Here is a 20163-nt window from a genome sequence, read left to right as displayed (position 1 = left end):
GTTTTAAACTGGAAGAGGGGAGATTTAGATGGGATATCGGGAAGAAATTTTTCACTGTGAGGGCGGTGAGCCCCTGGCCCAGGTTGCCCAGAGAAGCTGTGGCTGCCCCATCCCTGGAGGGGTTCAAGGCCAGGCTGGACGGGGCTTGGAGCAACGTGGTCTGGTGGGAGGTGTCCCTGCCCAGGGCAGGGGGTGGCACTGGGTGGTCTTTAATGTCCCTTCCAACCCAAACCATTCTGTGATTCTACGATTCTTAAAGCTAAACCTGGTAGGAAATTTGCTTCCCACACTGCGCCGTTTGACGGCAGCTCTGGGACATGGCAAGGCTCCCCAGGAAGCAGCGAGAGCTGTGGGAGGCAGGACCTTTGGGAGAATATCTGGCTGGCATGCAGTCTGTTACCGGCTCCTTTTGAGGACCACGGCATGGAGCATGCATGAGCTTTGCATTATCCCTCTTCCACTGGGCATTGCAGGTGGCTTTTCCAAATATCTTCTTGTTTTATCATCAGGCAAAAAGGTAGTATTTGCATTCCTTGCCTCAATCCGTTTCTTATTCTTGTCTTCTGCTGTCTGCACAACAAATGTAATGTTCAAAGGCTGCAGCAGCAGCAGCAGCAGAGCGTGGCAAATGTTCAAGTTTTTGGGATCAGTGAGCATCTTTTCATTCTGGGCTTCCACGCAGCAGATGAGCCTTGTCCTGATGGAGCCTCCTGGAATTACCACACGAGCATCATGACGTGCCATTTGTCACCCAAGAGCTGCACCGCGTATCTATTGCAATCGCCAGCAGCACGATGAATCCGCCCACAAACGAGTGACAAACTTAATTGCACGGGTGCTAACACATTGCATGTCCTCGGGGGTGCAAAGTACCGTTAATAGCACTAATAATCCCAAAGTGCTACGATACGCAAAAGCAGCCAGAGGTGCCCCTTGCTCTTTGCTCCCACTCTCCTTCTGCCGCAGCTGCGGAAGCAGCACTGGGCAGGACATGAGGAGCAGGGAGTTGGGCACGATGATCCTTATGGATCCCTTCCAACTCGAGATATTCCATGATAAGAGAAACACCCTGCAAAAGGGAAGAGACACGCGCAGCGTTTGCATGGCACAAAGGCATGGAGGACTACGCACACGTGGTGAAAACCGGCTGCAGCTGAAAATATACATCTAACGAGGCCAGGCCAAGCGTCCTTCCTGACTGAGCCGTATCGACACAGCTGGGTTTCCCAGTGTAGGAAGAAACGAGTGCACACCCCAGGAAGAAGAGGCAGCCATCCCCTGATCCTGCCACCCAAGTCCAACGCACAAGCTCCGCACAGGCTGGAGCGTCCCTGCGGACCGAGTGGTCCCAAACAGCAAAATCACCAATATGATGGTTTTTTTCAAAAACAGCAGAGCTAGGAATATATATATTTTTTTTAAAAAAAAGAGATTTCGGGACGTCTAAGCTCTGAACCAGGCCTTGAAAAGAAACAAAGAAGAATGGATCATGTTTATCCAAGGAGTAAACGGCAGCACTGAGCGTTGAGGAAATGCAAGACCAGACTAATTTCCTACATGGGAAAGAACAATACCTTCTTTCATGCCACAAAGACTTGAGGCTTTCAGTATTTTTACTGCACACCGGATGACCGAAATAGAGCTACTTGAGTTTAGAGCCACCAAAGAACCAGCCTGAAGTTACTGCAGCTTTGGCTGAGGTTTGAGAAGGTGCTCTTGGAGAAGCGCAGAAACAAACCAAACCCAAACGCAGCCTCGCCAGAAGGGCTCTTAGTTTCACGTCAAACCACGTTTGGTCACTGAAAAACCAACCACCGACAGTTTATCAGCTGCACGATTTACCCAAACCTACCTCTGAATAATGGTAAATCATAAAAGTAGCTGTCAGTGGAGAGGCAGCCTCAGGAACACGCATCAGGAACCAACATAAGAGCTTAACAAATCCTGCAAATGAATAGAATGATTTGACTCATTTAATTGCTTAAATCAAGCCAAAATCCAATTTAATAACACCCTTATCCACAAAGAATATGTCACAAATAACGCATCAACAGAAATACGTGTTTAACACAAAGAAGTCAAACTGGTTCTGCGGCAGATGCTCGTTTACATATGTATTGATTTAATTACAGATTTCTCTCCCTCCTTTCAAGACGGCTAAAAAAGATCCAGAACACAACCCCAGAACCGCTCGAGCTGAGCCAGCCTGACTAGATGCACTAATTTTTTTCCTTTCGGCGTGCCTGCAGAGATGGGCAACACTTCTGCTCTTATTGACACAAACAAAGTCAGCGGCAAGGGCAGGGCTGCCGCGGCTTACGCTCCTCGTGCACCCAGCGAGCGCGCGTCGGGCTTCGCAAGCAGAAAAGCCAGAATCAGGCCAGAAGATCCTCGGGTTTTTGGTCTGCATTCAAGCAAACGCTGCAGCTGTGCGTATGAGAGCCGAGGGGGATGGGTATGCCCAGGGGAATAAACCTGGCTCTGGGTTCCCGCGCTCCCCAGTCTGCAAAGCCACGGAAAGCATTTTTCCCAAGCAAGGAGGAGGGGTAGAAAAGGCTCTTATTCCCCTGAAACCCCTCCCTTCCCAAGCATTCGTGTGTGGAGACGGGCAGCAATTCTCATTAGTCACTCTTATATGGTTGTTTTGTGCCCTACAGCGTGTCAGCGCGGGAAATCTGCCCAGAATAAGGCCAGCCTGGGCAGTGCCAGTGCCCTGCGGGATCATCCCACAGCTGCTTCCCAAACTGGTATTTCCAGACTGCTTTTCTGTGTAAGGAAGGAAAAATTAAAAAAAAAAAAAACAAACCAAGCTAGTTTTTGGGATACCAGTACACAACTTGCGGGCAGCCAATGTGTTTCTATGTGGGGGGGGTCACCGCTCGTGCCCGTGCGGGGAGGATGCTGCATGGGGACGCCTCACGGGATGCTGATGCACGGTGCATCCCTCGACCCACCGCCTGCCCGTGAGATCCTGCCTGGCTTTGCCTCCTGTGGTGGTCGCGAGATACACATCAGCTTTATGGGTGTGGATGCTCTTGTGTCCATCGGTGCACGTGTAGGACCTAAAAGCGGCACCTTTCGGCTCGCTAGCATTACCTGCTATTAAGAAATTCCCGATCGGAGACCTGTATGTGTGTGTATGCGTGCGCTTCTATGCTTTACTTAGATAAATATATAAAAAAAAGCATTAATTTGTGATTTGTACCTTTACTCATATGTATATGCATTGATTTGGGATACCTTCTAGTAGGTTAGTGTGAATTTTGTCACCTTCAAAACTGTAATTAAGTCACCATTCAGTTATTTTGTTTACTCGCTTTGCAAACCCCTGAACCGGTTAATGATTAAGCGCTGTTAAATTCAACCTCTCGATCTGCCTTGCCTCACGAACAAAGTTTGAATAGCTGTTAAATCATAAGCGTGTCAAATATCTCATCGGCGACGCCTCCTCCCCTCCCTCAGCATCACACCGTCCCGTGGGTGTTCCTGGCGAGACAGGCGGTCCGGAACAGCGTGGTTGGAGTGACAGACCTCAAAAACCCCTCATCAGACCCGGGTTATCCTCCAGCCCTGCCCAGGTGGGGACAGGCGTGAGTCACGCACCGACCAGCTGTGCTTGTGCCACCTTATAGACCACGCGTATGGATTTTACGCCCCAAAACCATCTAAAAAACTCAATCCTCTGTAATATATGTATTTTTTTTTTTGGCAAGAAATGGGATAAAGGGTTCAGCGGTGATCCTCATCCTGCATATTTGGACAAAGCCAGAAAAGCAGTTCCAAACCACCCAGGGCAGGCGTTGGGCAATCGTTTCGCACTCTGTTGGCAAACAGAGAGGTCAAGGAGAGGGTGCTCAGATCCTGCGTGGAGCAGAGTGGTAACACCCCCCCGCCCCTCCTGCCCCAGCCCTTTTACTCACAGTAAATCACTCATCTCCCTGCTCCCCGCGACACGGCGCAGCCCTGGATGCTGCTGTTCTAGCGAAGCACCTTTATGATTCACGAGCCAAATCATAGAATCCTAGAATGTGTTGGGTTGGAAGAGACCTCTAAAGGCCATCTAGTCCAACCCCCCTGCAGTCAGCAGGGACATCTTCAACTAGATCAGGTTGCTCAGAGCCTCATCCAGCCTGGCCTTGGGTGTCTCCAGGGATGGGGCCTCCACCACCTGTCTGGGCAACCTGGGCCAGTGTCTCACCACCCTCACTGTAAAGAACTTCTAGTCATGCCTGGCTGCTCTTTTCACACTTACGATCAGCAGTTACTGGTGCAACCTTAGGCAGGGGAAAGAGAGCATTGCGAATGCTAATCTTTTCTTAAAACATGGCACAAACCCAGCCCCAACAAACAACGTGTGGTAGGTGGAACTGTGATAGTATCACACGTCTCAGATGTCTTAGTTCTGTGACAGCTTGACTAAAGCGGGGAGATTTTCCTTAAAATCTACTTATTCTAACGTCAAAAAAACCTCACAACTCCTTTATGCGTCAAAAAGTCCAGCTGGAGAACTTTCCTAATTGCCCATCATTTCTAATTAGCCCTTGTGTTTCTCTCTGGAGTGATGTGAGTACATACCCAGATTGTACACAGCGTTCCTCACACGGGTGAGCTGCACATGGCGACTTCTGTTAAATATCATGTATCCGGAACGCACTTGAGACTTGACAATATTTGAGCAGTTCACAAGAAGCAATAGCCTTCCTCCCTGCCCTCCTGAGAACCTGGCTTTTCCGCATTAGCCCACACTGCTCTACGACCTACCCAAATCCAGATGTCCTGGTTTCCAGAGCCACAACCAGACCCAGTCAGACGTGGGAGCCACTCCATGGGGCCAGGAGCTGGATGGGATCCACAAAACTATGAGACAAACAGACTTTCAAGGCTTTCATGGTCCTCAGCACAAGAAGAACATGGATCTGTTTGAGCAGGGCCAGAGGAGGCCACGGAGATGCTGGGAGGGCTGGAGCCCCTCTGCTGTGAGGACAGGCTGAGAGAGCTGGGGGGGATTCAGCCTGGAGAAGAGAAGGCTCCGGGGAGACCTTCCAGCCCCTTCCAGTATGTGAAGGGGGCCTACAGGAAGGATGGGGAGGGACTCTGGATCAGGGAGGGGAGCCATGGGACAAGGGGGAACAGTTTTAAACTGGAAGAGGGGAGATTTAGATATTAGGAAGAAATTCTTTGCTGTGAGGGTGGTGAGCCCCTGGCCCAGGTTGCCCAGAGAAGCTGTGGCTGCCCCATCCCTGGAGGGGTTCAAGGCCAGGCTGGACGGGGCTTGGAGCAACCTGGTCTGGTGGGAGGTGTCCCTGCCCAGGGCAGGGGGTGGCACTGGATGGGCTTTGAGGTCCCTTCCAACCCAAACCATTCCATGATTCTGCAAGACCAAATCAAAGCGTTGTCCCTTGACCGCATCACTCAGTGGTATCTGCAGGACTTGGGTCATCCCTGAGCCTATGGACAAGGGGTAAGAGATGAAGCCCATGTCGGGGTGCTTCTCCACTGCCGATGGAGTCCCTTGCAGCCATCCAGGCACGGGGAGACAGCACGTGACAGGCAGCCAGTGCAGGATTATTTTAGGCTGTGCTCAGTTACGAGATGCCCTTTGCGTGTTCAGTACATTCAGTTTCCTTCCATCCGCTCAATTTGTTTTTCCGTTTGGCAGCGGGATTTACCTAAAGCGACACTTCTCTCTGGTAAATGTAGAGTATTGGGAGCTAATGGGAGTGAGTCAGAATGCTGAGCATAGAAACTTTTTATTTGTGGGAGAGAGCTGCTACTTTATCCCTATCTCAGGTGGAAAGGCGGTAAGGAGGAGATGAAATGCTGTTGTATTTCAGTATGAAAAACTGCTTGGTAATATTTATATAGCCCTGTACCGGACCGAGCATCTGCCAGGTGGAGAAAAAGGCGATGGGGAAAACACAAATTGCTCTGCTCAGGCTCAAACCTGGACCCTGCAGAGCCCAGATGGGGGCACAGGGGGGAGGATGGAGGCTGGAAGAAGCCACCAGCTTTCGGGGTGCTGCACCCAGCTTCAGCCAGCTGGCCGAGGCGCTGGGAGCAGTGGGAACCCACAGCGTGGGTGCTGGTGAGCTCAGAGGGGAGGCAGGGGCTCTCGCTGGGCTGCGTTTAGAGCAGCACCACCTTTCAGTTGGGGTCAGCCAGCCCCGTTACGGCTCCAGCCACCCAAAAGCATCATCCTCGGTGGCCCAGAGAGCCCCATGCTGCAGCCCGGCCGCTGACTTGTCCCCTCCTCAGCTGCCTTTGCACCCTCTCGGCAAAGAAATTGCGATGGGGGTGATGTGACCGCAGCAGAGGCGCTTGCACAGCAGTTTTGCCAGTGCGGTGACACGCAGCCCTCCGACACGGGGCGCGATACTGAAACAAGGAGAGCATCCTCCTCCCAGCAGCCCAGGCACCAAAACCACCAGTTTGCACCCTTTTGCTGCTGAAATCCTCCCAGTGTAACTCGATGTGATAACTCAGAGGGTACTAACAAGGGCTCAGGGGATCAGCAGCTAAGCGGATTAGAGCCCTGAGCCCAAAACGTGCAGTGTTTCAAACCCGACAGTACAGGAAAACAGATCACAAAACAGAGTGGGGCGACGACGCTTTTACCTTTCCCAGGAAATCACCTCTTCCAGTTATTTGTTTGCCTTTATTTCTACCAAGGCCACACAGACACTTAGTCATAAATCTGCCCACAGGGAAAATAACCCCAAATACACACACGGGGTGGGGGGGGGGTGGGGGAAGACCTAGTAAGGAGCATTTTTCCTGACCCAGCTTTGGAAAAGGCTCACAGAGCAGCGTGCTCTCCGCGCGGAGGCACTGATGGGGTGGGCAGGTTTGGCTCCGGTCCCCCTCCTTATCGCAGCGCCCTGCACCCAGCGGCTCCCCAGGCTGCTGGGACACGAAGCGAGCAGAACCAGCCCTTCGGACAGTGATGGAAAAGGCTCGGCTGCTATTTTCCTGGGGGGATTTGGGAGCCCACCTACCCAGGAGCAAGGAGCCGTCGCATTCCCGAGTGAAGGTGAGAGCCTCTCTGCTCGGATGGCAAGCTCTTTCCCACCCACGCTTCTGCTCTTCTGTAGGGGGAAGGATGCCATGAATCCACTCTTCTCACCCAAACCCACTAGCTTTCTTCAATGCTTTGAGAACTTTCCCACATGAACCACCTTTGAGATTATTTTTTATTTTAAAAATAAAAAAAAAAGGAATTTTGACGCTATTTCCTGACCTTCGCAGCATTGCGCAGGGCACAGATCACAGAGTTCAGACAACTGCCCTGCTCTGGCCAGATCTCCGCCTTGCCGTGCCACTCCGAGCCGCTCAGCAGGAGCAGGACTGTCCCACTTGGCAGAGCCTACCAGAAAAGAGGGTTAAAAACCACAAGACGGTCAAAAATTCCAGTGATGAGCGAGTGTTTACCAAGGGCTGCGTGCCATGGGGGTTGACAAGGTGTCCCCTTCTCACGGTGACGGGGCAAATCTTTACTGATGGGTTTTGTCAGTGTGAGGTTGATGGTTGGACTAGATGATCTGAAAGGTCCCTCCCAACCTAGGCGATTCTGTGATTCTATGAAATTAATTGACACCTGAACAAAAAGAAAAGCAACAACCGCTTGGGTTCCCTGCTCCGAAAGGGATGAGGGACATCAGCTCCAGGGTAAGGGCCACCAGCCGTGACCATTTTCCCAGGCGGCATCGCTGTTGGCATCACCGCCAGCTGGTGGTTGTCCCCTGGGCTGGGGCCGGCCAGCCCTCTCCCAGGGACTGCCCAGCTCCCCAGCAAAGGGCCGCCACCTCCAGCCCGAGTGAGCACGGGAGAATTTCTGTTTCTTTCAGCTCCTCATCCAAAATTAGGAATAAGAAATGCAAACAGACCGTCACACCTCCGTCACGCTTCTGGGACATTTTGGAACTAGACTGGCGTCAAGTAAAATGCTTAGGCTGATGGGGAAGAGAGGCAACGAACGCTCAGAAGAGGCCATAGAAACTGTGGTTGAGTTACCCTGTAGCATTCTTGCCTTCCCGCCTGCCTTTTTTTTTTTTTTTTTTTTTAAACCCTTAGGTTTTTCTTTAATGGCAAAAGAATCTCTCTTGTTTGTCCTTGCAGTCCGGGACTATTTTTAACGCTGCTAATGAATGACTAAAATGGGGTGGAGCGGCTAAGCCAGCTCCGCTGCTGCTCCCAGCCACCCACGAGCTTTATCTGCCCATCAGAGGAGGAGCTGGACCAGGGCCACCCCGTGCGAGAGGGCACGGAAGAAAATGCCTGTGTCCGAGAGGTGCCCGGTGCAACATGTACAACGGTTCCTACAGCCTATTAAAAAAAAAAAGAAAAGAAGCCCCAACCTCCTCCCAGGGCAGGTATGCCAAGCACTTGTGTGTTTTTCTCTGCCTAAATCTCCGCACGGGGCTCTTTGCATCTCATCTGCCCATCAGAAAAAGCCGAGAGAAAAACCACCCGTGCAAAGAAGTTATTCCTGCGCTAAAGCTTTAGAAATGGCACCCAAACGAAGGCAAACAGCATTTTCCCACAGGGTCAGTAAATTACCAGAAAATGTAACACCTGGCCCACGTTTGTCCTTCTGTCCTTCGGAGCGGTCTCCGCAGAGGTGCGCTAGCACCGGGGGAGGCGGAAGCTGTTGAAACAGGTCCATCCCGCATCCCTTCTCCTCCCGTCACCACCGTGATTGCTGCATTCAGAGGAGGAACCGAAAATAACCGTGGGAAGTACCAGATGGCAGCTGCTGAATGCCGGGCGCCGTCTGCCAAGTCCTTCCGAGCGAGGGAGCGCACGTCCTGCATGGGAATGAAGGCGCCGGCACCGGAGCGTGACGGCAGCATCAGGAACGCGGCATTAGCCTGAGTGGGAAAGCAAGAAACGCTCCACTCTGGACAAACAATATGTAGAGGAATAGATATATGTGTATATATTTCTTATATATATATAAAAGCCTTCCTAATGCAGGGAACTGCTGTGCAATGCTCACGCCTCTATTCATACTAAGTGATTAAAGGCAAATTGCGCTGCTGGGTTAACTGCATTGATTATTAAGATGCCCACAAAGCCAGGCACGCTCCGGTCGGGTGGTGTGAGACCAAACGGCAGAGCAGCAGAGCCTCTGTCCCCAGCCCTGCACCCCGGGGCCATCGTCCTCCCCGCAGTCGGGGAGGGGAACATGCACCCATCTGCCCAGGAGAAGGGGGACGGGGGTAAGACACCCTCCCTCAGGCTGCCCCAGTGCTTGCTCCTTTTCCCCAGGTCAGATGGTGAGGACATGGCCTTGCCAAACCTTGCAGTGGCTCAAAGCGTTACCGTGTCAAGGCAGTTCCACCTTGTGTCCTTCCATTAAGTGACATGCATTTAAAAACGAGGTGTTTTCCTCCCCCGGCACTGTCCGACCCCACTTGGTTGATTCACCAGAAACACGGGCTTTATAAGTCACCTTGAATATTCCCAGCTGTGACACGCACTGGACCAAACTGTTCCAAGAAACACTACCTTTTAAGAGCATTTAAATATACTGTCACACACATTTTCTGACCTTAGACAGAATTATTTAAGCATTTTCTTTTAGGAGGGAGGTCAGAGGGAGAGAAAAGTAGTATTTCACTATTCTGAAGCAATAACTTCACTGGAATTACAACACACGCCAGTAAGACACATGTACGGAGCACAGCTTGGAAATTTCTGCTTCAGCCCATGAAGGAAGGCAGATTATATTACCACGTGGTCTTAAAAATCAGGGAATTAAGTGATTTGGGACGACAGAAGAAAAGTACTTGGGTAAGTATTCCTAAAGCTGAAAGAGCAGAAAGGCAGTTGTGTAGAAATAGTAAAAATGAGTGATTTGTCAGTGCTCGTCTATCAAGAGACAGGATGTTGGTCTACCCTTTATTAATTTAGTTAAAACAGTTCCCCTCGCATGTGATCTCAGGTTGGTCTAACCCATGTATATGGCTAGAGCAGACTTCTATCATACAAACCGGGATTTTTTTTTTTTTAATTTTTCTTTTTGAATCAGTAGCATAAACATCGAAAGTTGCTGAACTCAAATTACTTATAAAATTATGCAGGATGTCCTAACTGAAGGAGATTCAGTGGCAGCATAGATACGTGGCACAAACAGAGCCGCAAACACTTTATACCAGCTGAGGATTTCTCCTACAAAATCACAAGCTCTAGGAGCAAAAACGGTCAAATTTCCTTCAGCAAATGCATAAAGCTGCCAGGAAATTAATCGTGCTCCTTTATATTAAATTAATGTATAGCTAATGAAGAAGGAAAACATAAACACAAATCTTTTTTATCCTCGGGGTTGACACTAAAGGCTAAGCAGTCTCTCTTGCTGCAGGGATTACATACACGAACCTCAACACCAGCCACAGGAGGTTTTACCCGCAGAAGCTTCAGGAATTCTATTTGCCCCGGGTGAGTGGTGAAGCGAGGGGGGATCTGACTGCACCGTACCAATGGCCGGTTCACAGCTGCCGTTCTGCTGCGGGGAGGAGCATCGGGACCACCCACCCCCGGTTCAGCCGCTCTCCGTCTGTGGGATGCAGCTGCCATGGAGGGATTGGTTTTCGCTTGTTCAGGTGGCCAAGTCCTTCAAGCTCAATCATTTAAAATCCATCCCCACAGGGTTTATTTAGAAAAAGAACCTTTTACGCCCGCAGAGAGGCTGGGAAAATATACCATCGCCACCTCCGCCTTTCTGCTCAATGGTATTTTAATTGCATCCAACGAGGATGCAGATTTCCTCCCAGATCTAGTGTTAGTTCACTGTTTTCGAAAGGATGATTATACATTACGGGAGGGCAAAACAGAGCCTTCGGGCATATGCATATTATATGGCTTCTGAAGGATGTCCCTGTGAATTGCAAGTATGGTTACAAATTACTGTACTTCCAAAACATAAATACGATAACGTGCTTTGCTGACCCGTGCTTGTCTTGAAGCCTCTTGCCCACGGTCTAAGACTATTTTGAACAATATGGAGATATCAAATCAAGCTAAGAAGCTGCAGCGCTGAATTTATGCTAACTGCATCCCTGCATTTATCAGTTATCAACTGTGTTGATAAGAATCGTGCTTCTTACCAAGAGATAACTAATAAATGAATAAACACAGAAAGATTAAAAAAGTGCTGGGTCCTTTCAAGAGGGCTCCATGAAACGCCTTAAGTAGACAGTATTTCTTCACAACAAACATACTCTCAGGTTTAATACCGCAGCTATTAGAAATTATTTACTGAATAGAAAAAGATGATTTTTCATTCCCCAAGTAGCACATCTATTCTTCCAGCTGAGAGAAAAAGCACAGAATATCTGCAGTTCATGTCTTCCTGATTCACAGTTCCAAATAATAAAAAGTTCACGGCTGGAACTTTCTCTTTCAGAATAAAGTAGAAACATCCAGTTGCTAAAAGTACAAATCTCGTCTTCTGTCGTGAATCTGAATACCTGAAAGACACAGCAGCATCAGGACCGTCAAACAGCATAGTCCATGCAATCTCCTAAGACGTTGTGCAAACAGAATTGCACCTTTGGGTCTGATGCAAGAGGGCCCTTACTAGAATAACCTGAATGACCCCTCCAAAGCATCCCCAAAATATTGCACATCGAAGAACCAACATCAGGGTGTGACGCAGTCTCAAGAGGCTAACAAAAATACGGAAGCCTGAATACTTTGGGAATAATTTCTTAGAATGATGCCGCTAGCAGCGTGGTGGGTTTGTCGGTGAGAACTGCAGCGACATGAGCACACAGGTCCCACGGGGACCTCAGCCTGAAGCCGGGTGCTTGAGCTACAAAGCAAGGGGTGTCCTATCTTTCCGGGATCTGAAATTTAGACAGCCAGCCCAAAATAGGCATTGCAAAGCGGCAAGCTGATGGTAGGACCACAAAACCCAAGGCAGACGGAGTGAAAAGATCACATATCTCATTTTACCCTCTTCTCTGTTAACGTAGTTATGGGAGATGGCGCGTATATCTGGGGGAAAAGCAAGCTTTTGAAATACAGTCTGGAAGCAAGCAAGAAAGCATCTTTAATTCTGCGTGCATAAGCAAGGCAGCTATCCTTCATACGTGACTATTAATTCGGTCCAAACCTGCTGGTTTCATTACTCACCTGCAGCGGCATGGCTTACGCTGGGATTTTCTGAGCCTTGGTAAGAGCTTGCTTTCCTCTCTTAAAAAAAAAAAAAAAAATACCGGAGATGAGCAGAGATTCAACATAAAGCTAAAAGTAGTCAGCAGTTCCTAAAGAAACCTTGTGCTTTTGCAGCCCAGCTTATAGCACAGGTGCTGGGGAGCTCTGTGCTGTCTGGCACAGCAATATATACTTCCATAAATATAAATATCAGCTGTTCTTAAACATGACACAGCGCAACGAGAAGTATATTTAACAGATAGCGCCAAGAAACGGGGACTCCCACAGCCAGCCTAGATGCACACATCCTAGGGACTTGCCAAACACTCCCTGTGAACACGGGCCAGTCATTTCTTATCTCTTCTTTTTTGGGTTGCTTGATAAGCACATGCACAGCGTTACACATGGGGTGTTACGAGGCTCCCCGAATATTCAGAGAGGCCCTGTAAACATCCTGAAAGAAAAAGCTTTAATTTGCGGTAGTTGGGGAACATCGAGCTGTTTAATTTCCTCTTCAGTTTTCCCCCCAGTCATTTTCTTTCTGAAATTTTGAGCAGAAGTCGTTAGCGCTGCTTCCCTTTTTCGATCCCAAGGCTAGTTTCATGAAACATCTCCTTTTTTGGAGGCGTCGGTTCCTTGGGCTCCCAAGCCTTGCTAGGCTGACATTGCCCCCTTGGGGGAAGAGGGCACCTAACCTTGTTCTTAAGTTAAATCCTAGAAGTGCAGACACAGTCTTCAAAGTAATTAGACCGTCGTTTACTAGCTGCAAAAAGTCTAGGGTGCAATTCATACTTGTGGTCGCAGCTACATCCATCTATTATATCAGGAGCAGGAGGTCTATATTCCAGCTAAAAACATACACACTCTCCCTTTTCCATACACAGAAAGCATTGAACGCTCTAGCAAGAAAAAGTTAGCAAAACACCTACAGCTGGGGTCCTCATAACAACATAGCTCTGGTGTAGCCTCCAAAAAGGATAACGCTGCAGATATAACCAGCAGTTTTAGCCCAATGTTCTGCCAAATTCCTGCGGACGCAGATTAGGAACTGGGTAACCAGTAGGTATTTCACAGCTGGTTATTTTTGAAAACCTAAGGCTCAAGATCACTTCTTCACACGCCCGGTCCTTTTTATCTAGAAGCACCAGGTAGGACGTGCTCTATTTTTCCAGCAGACTCCCTAAACAATTTCACAACCCATTTTTCTTGGAGGCCAGTGCCAAGCTGACGATGCAGGTGACGCCCAAGAATGGCAACGAAGGCGTACCCCAACAGCGCACCAGGGCCAGGCAGCCTGACCCCAGAGAGCTGCTCAAGGCAGCAATTACTCACAAGGGAGCAATTTCATCCAGCAGTCCCAGATGCTGTAGGGATGTCACCTCCCAGGAAATGGACTTCAGTCACCAGCCATCGTTCTCCGTGTGCTGGCAGTACGTAGGACTGGGATTCCTACTAATCGTTAATAATAAATAAGCAACAATCGTCGCTCCTGCGTGGATTGCATTAGGGATTGCAGAGCAATCGCAGCCTTCCACACGCAGGGCAGCAGTGCTTCGTGGAAGGCAGGAATTAGCTGGGAGATAAGGCGAGGCTGGCCTGCCAGCCCCTTCCGACTAGTCCTCCCAGCTACAGACAGAGACTGGGGAGGGAAAGAAATCCCTGGCCTTTCTGGTAAGGGCTGCAGTTTCCCCACCCTTTATTCAGAGTATCATTAACACAGCAAGATAGGGCGCTCAGGGCTCTTTCCTGGCCACCCTCTTCTGGTCATAGTACAGGAGCATCTGCTCTACCTACTACCTATAAGGAGCATCTGCTCATACCTACTACCTGTAAGGTAGAGATCCTGATGGCACTGTGGATAATGTTTATATTCACTTAAAATAATCCCCTAGTGTCAGCCAGAAGGTAAAATATTGTGCAAGTGGGCAACGCGTAGTTTTGATTAAGCCATACTAGCTAGCTAACCAATCCCAAGTACCACGGTATGGATCAACTATTGAAGAAAACTTCTATGAGCTGGGCTGAAGATGGCTCCAATTCAAGAACCTTAGGAACAAGCTGTATTATTTTGTCTCTTTACATAAGATGCCATCAAAGGATAAAGTGATAGTAAATATTTCCTTACCTCCCCCAGGAGCTGAACTTTGGCTTATATTTTGTAACATAGCAGGTCCAGTCATACAAGCAGAACTTGAGTGTTGCTTCACGGTACATTCTTGCATGGATGTCAGGCACCTTTCCTGTTGCAGAAGACCAAGAAGAGAACCGTATTTCCTGTCAGAGATCGGTTCATCTACCGCATGCAGGTCAGGCAAGGCATGATGATATACCGAACTGGTAAGACTGGGAGTCCCGATGGAAGGGAAGGGCCATAAATCTGCAGGCTGAGTTGGATGACTCCGTGGAGCTGATGGCTGGTATTGGCCTGCCATACCAGCAGCAGAAAAATTCAGACCAGAATTTGACATGCTTGTAGCAGAAGATGATGGATATGGTTTGGAGCAATGTGAAGAGAAATTCCACTGATGGGGAGACATGCTATCTACTTAAAAAGAGAAAGAAAGCATCTGAAGTCTCACCAATTCTTATTTTTTTCCAAGGCAAATTCCAACGGACTTCTAAGGTAATGCTACTGGATTGCATACTCATTTTTAAAGACATAGATACTTGCTTTGGTACTGCTTATTGTAAAAATCAACAACAAATTCATACTAAAAGTGGACTACACCACCACCACCAATACTTTCAAATAAATATTACACAGGCTTTCTTACAGGCCACTAGCACAGGCACGGTTTTAACAATTGCAAGGTTAGACAAATATATTTTTGCAAAGACAACAAATTAAGACATAATGCACTTAATGCATCATCTGACAGTGATGGAGGCTCACGGTTGGGAAATGAGGACCCGGTCCTGCCAACAGGCCCATGGAGAGCTTGGGAAGCATCCCAGCAAGCACAGGGATTTACCCTGGAAGTCCCAGCTACGTTATCCAGGGCTTTACAAGTGTGATTTTCTTGCTTTCTGTTTGCTCACAATTCCAAATTTAAGTACGCTGCATCTTACATTCCTTAGTGAAAGCTAGTCACCCCTGTCTACCACCACGCTCAGGCATAGAAAGCGGCTCACCGTTCTTCAGGACAACAGTCTCGCCCTTGTGCTTTGTGCTCAGGTCTTGTGGGTTCTTGGCATTGCTCAGAGCTCTAGAAAAATGCTCATCTACCACGCTGTTAATATCCCCTTGGAAATACGTAAATACAACACTCTGAGACCCCCATTCTGTTTTCACGGGTTCTTTGCTTTTACACGGCTTTGGAGAGAGCTTACTGGTGTCTTCCATTTTCAATAACCAACAGCCCCTGCCAAAAAAAACCCAAAACCCAGATTGGTCAAAGAAATACTATTCCACTTAAAGTGCACAGGGAGTGGTGGGCCCATCTTCCTCCTGAAACTGGTAGGGCCAGAAGAACTGTTATGATTAGATTTTTTATCTGGATTTCTGCTTCTTCCATGGCCCGTTTCTTTTCAGATTTCCTTAGTAGATATAAAACAAAAAGAGAAAACTTTCAATAAACATGCATTGCATTTCTCAGAATGTGATGGGAGCCCCTTTCTCCCAAGCAGACAAATTGAGTCCTATTTATCTTTAACTCCTTCACAGCAGTATCTTTTGCCGGAGAACTCTAAGTTTGATATAACCGTACAATATGCGACATTAGTAAGGGATATTGCATCTTTAAAGCTGTGAATGGCTCAAAAAGGCTCTGATGGATACCGACCTTGTATGAGATACCTGTCAATGCCATCGCATCGGCTCTACTGAAAAATAAAAGGGGCACATCTATTCACCAGCTGTCATTTCTCACTTTGCCCTCATCCGTCTCCATAACCCTGGGCGTAGGGCCCAGCGCTGTGCAAACGTGCCCCGAGGATGGAACTGTGCTAAAAGAACTGAAGCACTGGGACAAATAATCCAGAGGTGGCATTAGCCCTGGATAAAGTTCAGGGTGAACTTATCGAAATGCTTTGTCCAATTCTGGTTTTTGCATTGTTCCAAACCCACACTGATAGAGTGAAAAAACAAATCAAAGAAAAACCTCACTGGAACTTAAAATAATAACAACATTCGATAAGGTGAAGTTCAAAGTACCTTGGTCACTGTCAGCACAGACCTCCACAAGAAAAAGACTTCTGAGAGTAATTAGTTGTTTCACCTGTTAGAAAAAGACACTCAGATTAAATTATTGGAAATTCATATTATGGCAAATTCAAATAAAAAAACCCACCAAACAAAACAACTTTTTTTGGTTGAAACAACTTACCTAGAACGTGATGGGCCTGCCAGTTGCTTAAAGCTTTGGTAGCAAGACTGCTAAAACACACACTGTAGCTCAACCAGAAGTTACAGATTTAAGGCCGGAATAACTCTAAAATAGTTTGCAGGAAGTCAACAGAAGACTGTAAGACTCCTTTTTGTTCTCCTTAAAAATCTCTGCTGCCAGATATGGTAAGAGTAGGACAAGGAATGTCACTGCTTGCCCTGGTGAAGCGTCGTTTTTATGCATTTGTGCAGTTTCTGGCCGCAGGGGAGCTAGTTCTACAACCAGAGCTCATATTTTCTGCTGTAATCAAAATCAGATTTAGCAATGCTCAGGCTGCAAATGCAGTGAGAAGGTCCTGCTGGTTCTATTCAATTTTCCAGTCTCACTGTCAGCTCATCACACCGCACAGCATAATTGATTTACCTTGGTAGCAAAAAGAAGGCTGTTATTTTTCAGAGAGCGGGGAATCCTTCGGCCGATAGCCAGTTGTATCATGCAAAACGTAATGAATCATTAGATTTGCGTTTCCATCCAACTAACCCTGCAATACACAGCGTTGCTTAAGCTATTCCAATACATTTATCTGATTTCTTTTCTAATCATAAACCCTCCAATGCTGAGAAGCTTCCCAATAACCATTGCATTCATCTGTGTCTCGAAGGGTATTCTGAAGTATCTGCAAAGGCTGCCTCCAAACGGTCCCTGTTTCTTACACAGGAAAAGACTGTTCAGGCTGCAAAGCCAAGTATTCAGACATTAAGAAATATGAGGATTAAGGTTATCCAGCCATAATCCATCTCCCTTTTTAATCTTAAGCCTTCATTTACAAAATTCTTGTCCATGTTTATCATCTGCTTCTACATCTAGTTTTGCTTGTTAGCTCTACCTGTTTCTCTGTTGCGTTCTCTCTTCATGACCCCTCGCTCAGCTAGCCCTAGTCCCCTGTCATCAACTACCAATTTATGTTCAAACTCAAGAGTTCCTCCGTCCTCGTTTTAGCATTTCTATTGCTTTGTCCTTCTTGCATTCTTTCCCCAGCTCCAACCTCTGGCCCACCTCATCACAGCGGTGGGGATGGGACAGGTACAGGTTGGTCACCAGTTAGGAAATTCAAGGGGATGCTCTGTAACAGCCATCTGATTCAGAAGACCGTCTTTCAGAACTTTAAAACTGACCAAACTTTCCCAAACGCTGAAACTTAAACCAAAAACCCCTTCCCTCCTGGATTTACAGGCACCTTCCCAAGGCAGATGAGGGGAGCAGGAACCAGCACATCACAGCGAAACAACTGAAAGAACTTCAAGCCCAGGAAGAGACACTACTTTTGCCCACTCTTGTTTCAGAAAGCACCCTGCTGTTTAGCTTAAGAAACTTTCTGGTTGCTCAGCTGGAGGCCAACGCTTGCCATGGAAAATTCAAAGCAGGTAGTGAAAACTCGGCTTTCTCAGTGACCGTATGGCCTGAGAAAGGACTACATCGGGCCATCTCAACAGCAAGCCAGCCCTTCCCACTCTGCTCCACCACTGCACAGCAACATACAATTTCCAAAGCATTAGCTCTGGCCCAGAGGTCTATTTTTCCTGTGCCTTGCTCAGTGCAAGCCAGCCATTGCGTCTTTGTACCGCTTTATTAACACGCTTAACTTGCTCGTGACATTAATTGTAAGCTCCTTTAGCACTGTTTATTGGGGTGAGAGACAAGGTGGTTGACTGCGAGCCACAAGAGACAATACTTTATAACATTTTTCACATTCCCCACCCTCGCTAGTAGTATTAATTTCCCATTACTGTAGCATCAGACAGGGAACTCTTTGTTCTCTATTTCACACAGCCCAAATAAAGAAAATAAAAATAAATAAAATTTAAAATTTTCCACTTCCCAAGTATTAGGCAATGATTTAACAAGCAGGCATTCTCTTTCACCGAGTATCTTTCAAATCAGGGAACATTTGAGAAAGCCAGTGAGCACAGGTTGAAATTCTCAGGGAATTCTCCTACCTTAACTCACTGTCACGAGTGGTGTCACTCCAGTAAGATTTTCCAAGGTCATGCTGCGTCCAGCAGCTCGGGATCCTTCCCCCGGCAGGCCGTGTGCGCTCTGCAGCGACTGCAGGAGGAGACAAGCAGCGTTCATGAACTCCCTACATGCTTTCTAGCCTCTAGCTGCCAGTGAACTAGGCGTTTCCTTCAGCCCATCTGCTAAGAATGCATGAAATGCACTCCAACAAGTCAACCAGGTTAGGAGGTTTCAGGAATGAGGAAAATAAGATTGTAAGTAGGGTTTGGGTTTTGCCTTTTTTTTTTTTTTATGACAATGTGTACATAATAAAGACAACAGCGTCTGGACTTCAGAAGACTTCAGGGGAAGATGATAAACAAGTTATGGCAGAGAACCAAACTCGGCCAGGATCAGAAAGGACTTTCCTACACCAGGTTACAGCATTTTCAGTACTAAGTGGGTAACTACAAACATCTACAAGAAGGAAAACATCACCTGTCTCCAGTCCAGATAAACAGGATAACCGATTTTCCTCTCTCTTCTTTGCTGGATCTGTTTAAATGCTCACAGAAATCTTCAAAAAATAAAAATATTATTCTTGTCCTGTAAGGGCTGTAGCAAGGAACAGGTAGCTTGGGGTTCTTTTGTAGTAAGTCAACCAAAATTACCAAATTGCAGCCATTCCAGAAATGCTGAAACGGGGTCAAATTTGCCAGTCTCAGTTGGAAAAAATACACCGGGGAACTAGAGTCACCAGACTGGTGGCATTATGTCTTTTATTGCAGTAGCTTAAGAGTTTGTTTACTCACCCAGAAAGTAGGAGAGCACAATCCAATTCCCTCTGCCTAAAGAGGTAAGAATCCACCCTCTGCCATCTCCCAGAACAACTTAACTACCAGGCTGTAACATTTCCCAGGAAGGTGCTTAGTCTTTTATTGACACACTCTTTGCATAAACACAATTTCATTGTGAGACGGACCGGATTCCAGTCTGTCAGCAAGGCAAGTGCCCTCAACATCTCCATCAGTCCTTCTTTGACACCCTTTTTTAAAACTCTCATACAGCAGAGATTTCTTCCGCTAGGGCTTTTCAAGACACATTCGAGAACTTCCTCTCAGGCTGGGCACTTAAAGCACTCGTAAAGTTGTTAGTTGGCATGAGTTTAAAGCTCCTAGGTGAACACCTCAAAGTACTGGGTTAAAATGGGTTTATCAGCCCTGTCCCTGTGTTGTATAGGAATCGAAACAACTTGTTTCCAGGGATTTTTAAGCATTCAAAGCGTCAAGCTTTGAAGAAAATAAAATAATAATAAAAGCATTATCTTCATTTCTAAGAATAAAAATTTAAATTCTGGTTTGTCCTTAACAAACACACACACCACACACCCCCCCCCCAATCTCAATTACAGCTACGGTGTCTGCAGTCACTCCTGCCCCTTTTCCCTTCGCACAGGGCCCATTAACACACTGAGCCAGAACCAAGTCCGAAACCAAACCCAAGGAGGGAACAAATACCAATGTCCCACTGGGAACACTTACAGTTCCAGCAACACGTACAGCGGATTCCAGCTGGAACACACAGGCTTTATAAATTGAAGTCACTGGGCACCAAACGCTACCGTGTCTTTTACTGGGGAAAAAAAGTAAGACAAATACATTATCTCAAAACTAACCAGAAAAGACTT

At 47.5% G+C, this 20163-nt stretch overlaps 1 protein-coding gene across 5 annotated transcripts; it reads right to left on the bottom strand.

The window, feature by feature from the left end:
• Positions 1-6372: 6372 nt before the first annotated feature.
• On the bottom strand, positions 6373-20025 carry VGLL1 (vestigial like family member 1). 5 transcript variants are annotated; one of them, XM_054213591.1, is made up of 8 exons: positions 18479-20025; positions 16310-16373; positions 15289-15518; positions 14487-14701; positions 14282-14396; positions 12136-12195; positions 8557-8698; positions 6373-7363 (listed from the first exon to the last, which is right to left on the bottom strand). In XM_054213591.1, exons 3-8 carry the CDS (start codon positions 15497-15499, stop codon positions 7330-7332), a joined length of 777 nt encoding a protein of 258 aa, XP_054069566.1. In that variant the 5' UTR covers positions 15500-15518; positions 16310-16373; positions 18479-20025; the 3' UTR covers positions 6373-7329. The 5 variants fall into 5 exon arrangements, with proteins under 5 accessions (XP_054069566.1, XP_054069564.1, XP_054069565.1 ...); XM_054213589.1 differs by lacking the exon at positions 18479-20025 and adding an exon at positions 16905-18469 and having other exon boundaries at positions 14282-14701; XM_054213590.1 differs by lacking the exon at positions 18479-20025 and adding an exon at positions 16482-16897 and having other exon boundaries at positions 14282-14701.
• Between the last annotated feature and the right edge of the window lie 138 nt (positions 20026-20163).

Source organism: Rissa tridactyla, chromosome 9, assembly GCF_028500815.1.
Source record: "Rissa tridactyla isolate bRisTri1 chromosome 9, bRisTri1.patW.cur.20221130, whole genome shotgun sequence".
NCBI classification, from domain to species: domain Eukaryota; kingdom Metazoa; phylum Chordata; class Aves; order Charadriiformes; family Laridae; genus Rissa; species Rissa tridactyla.
The sequence above is the reverse complement of the archived record's forward strand: the minus strand, read 5'-3'. Positions and strand labels throughout refer to the sequence as shown.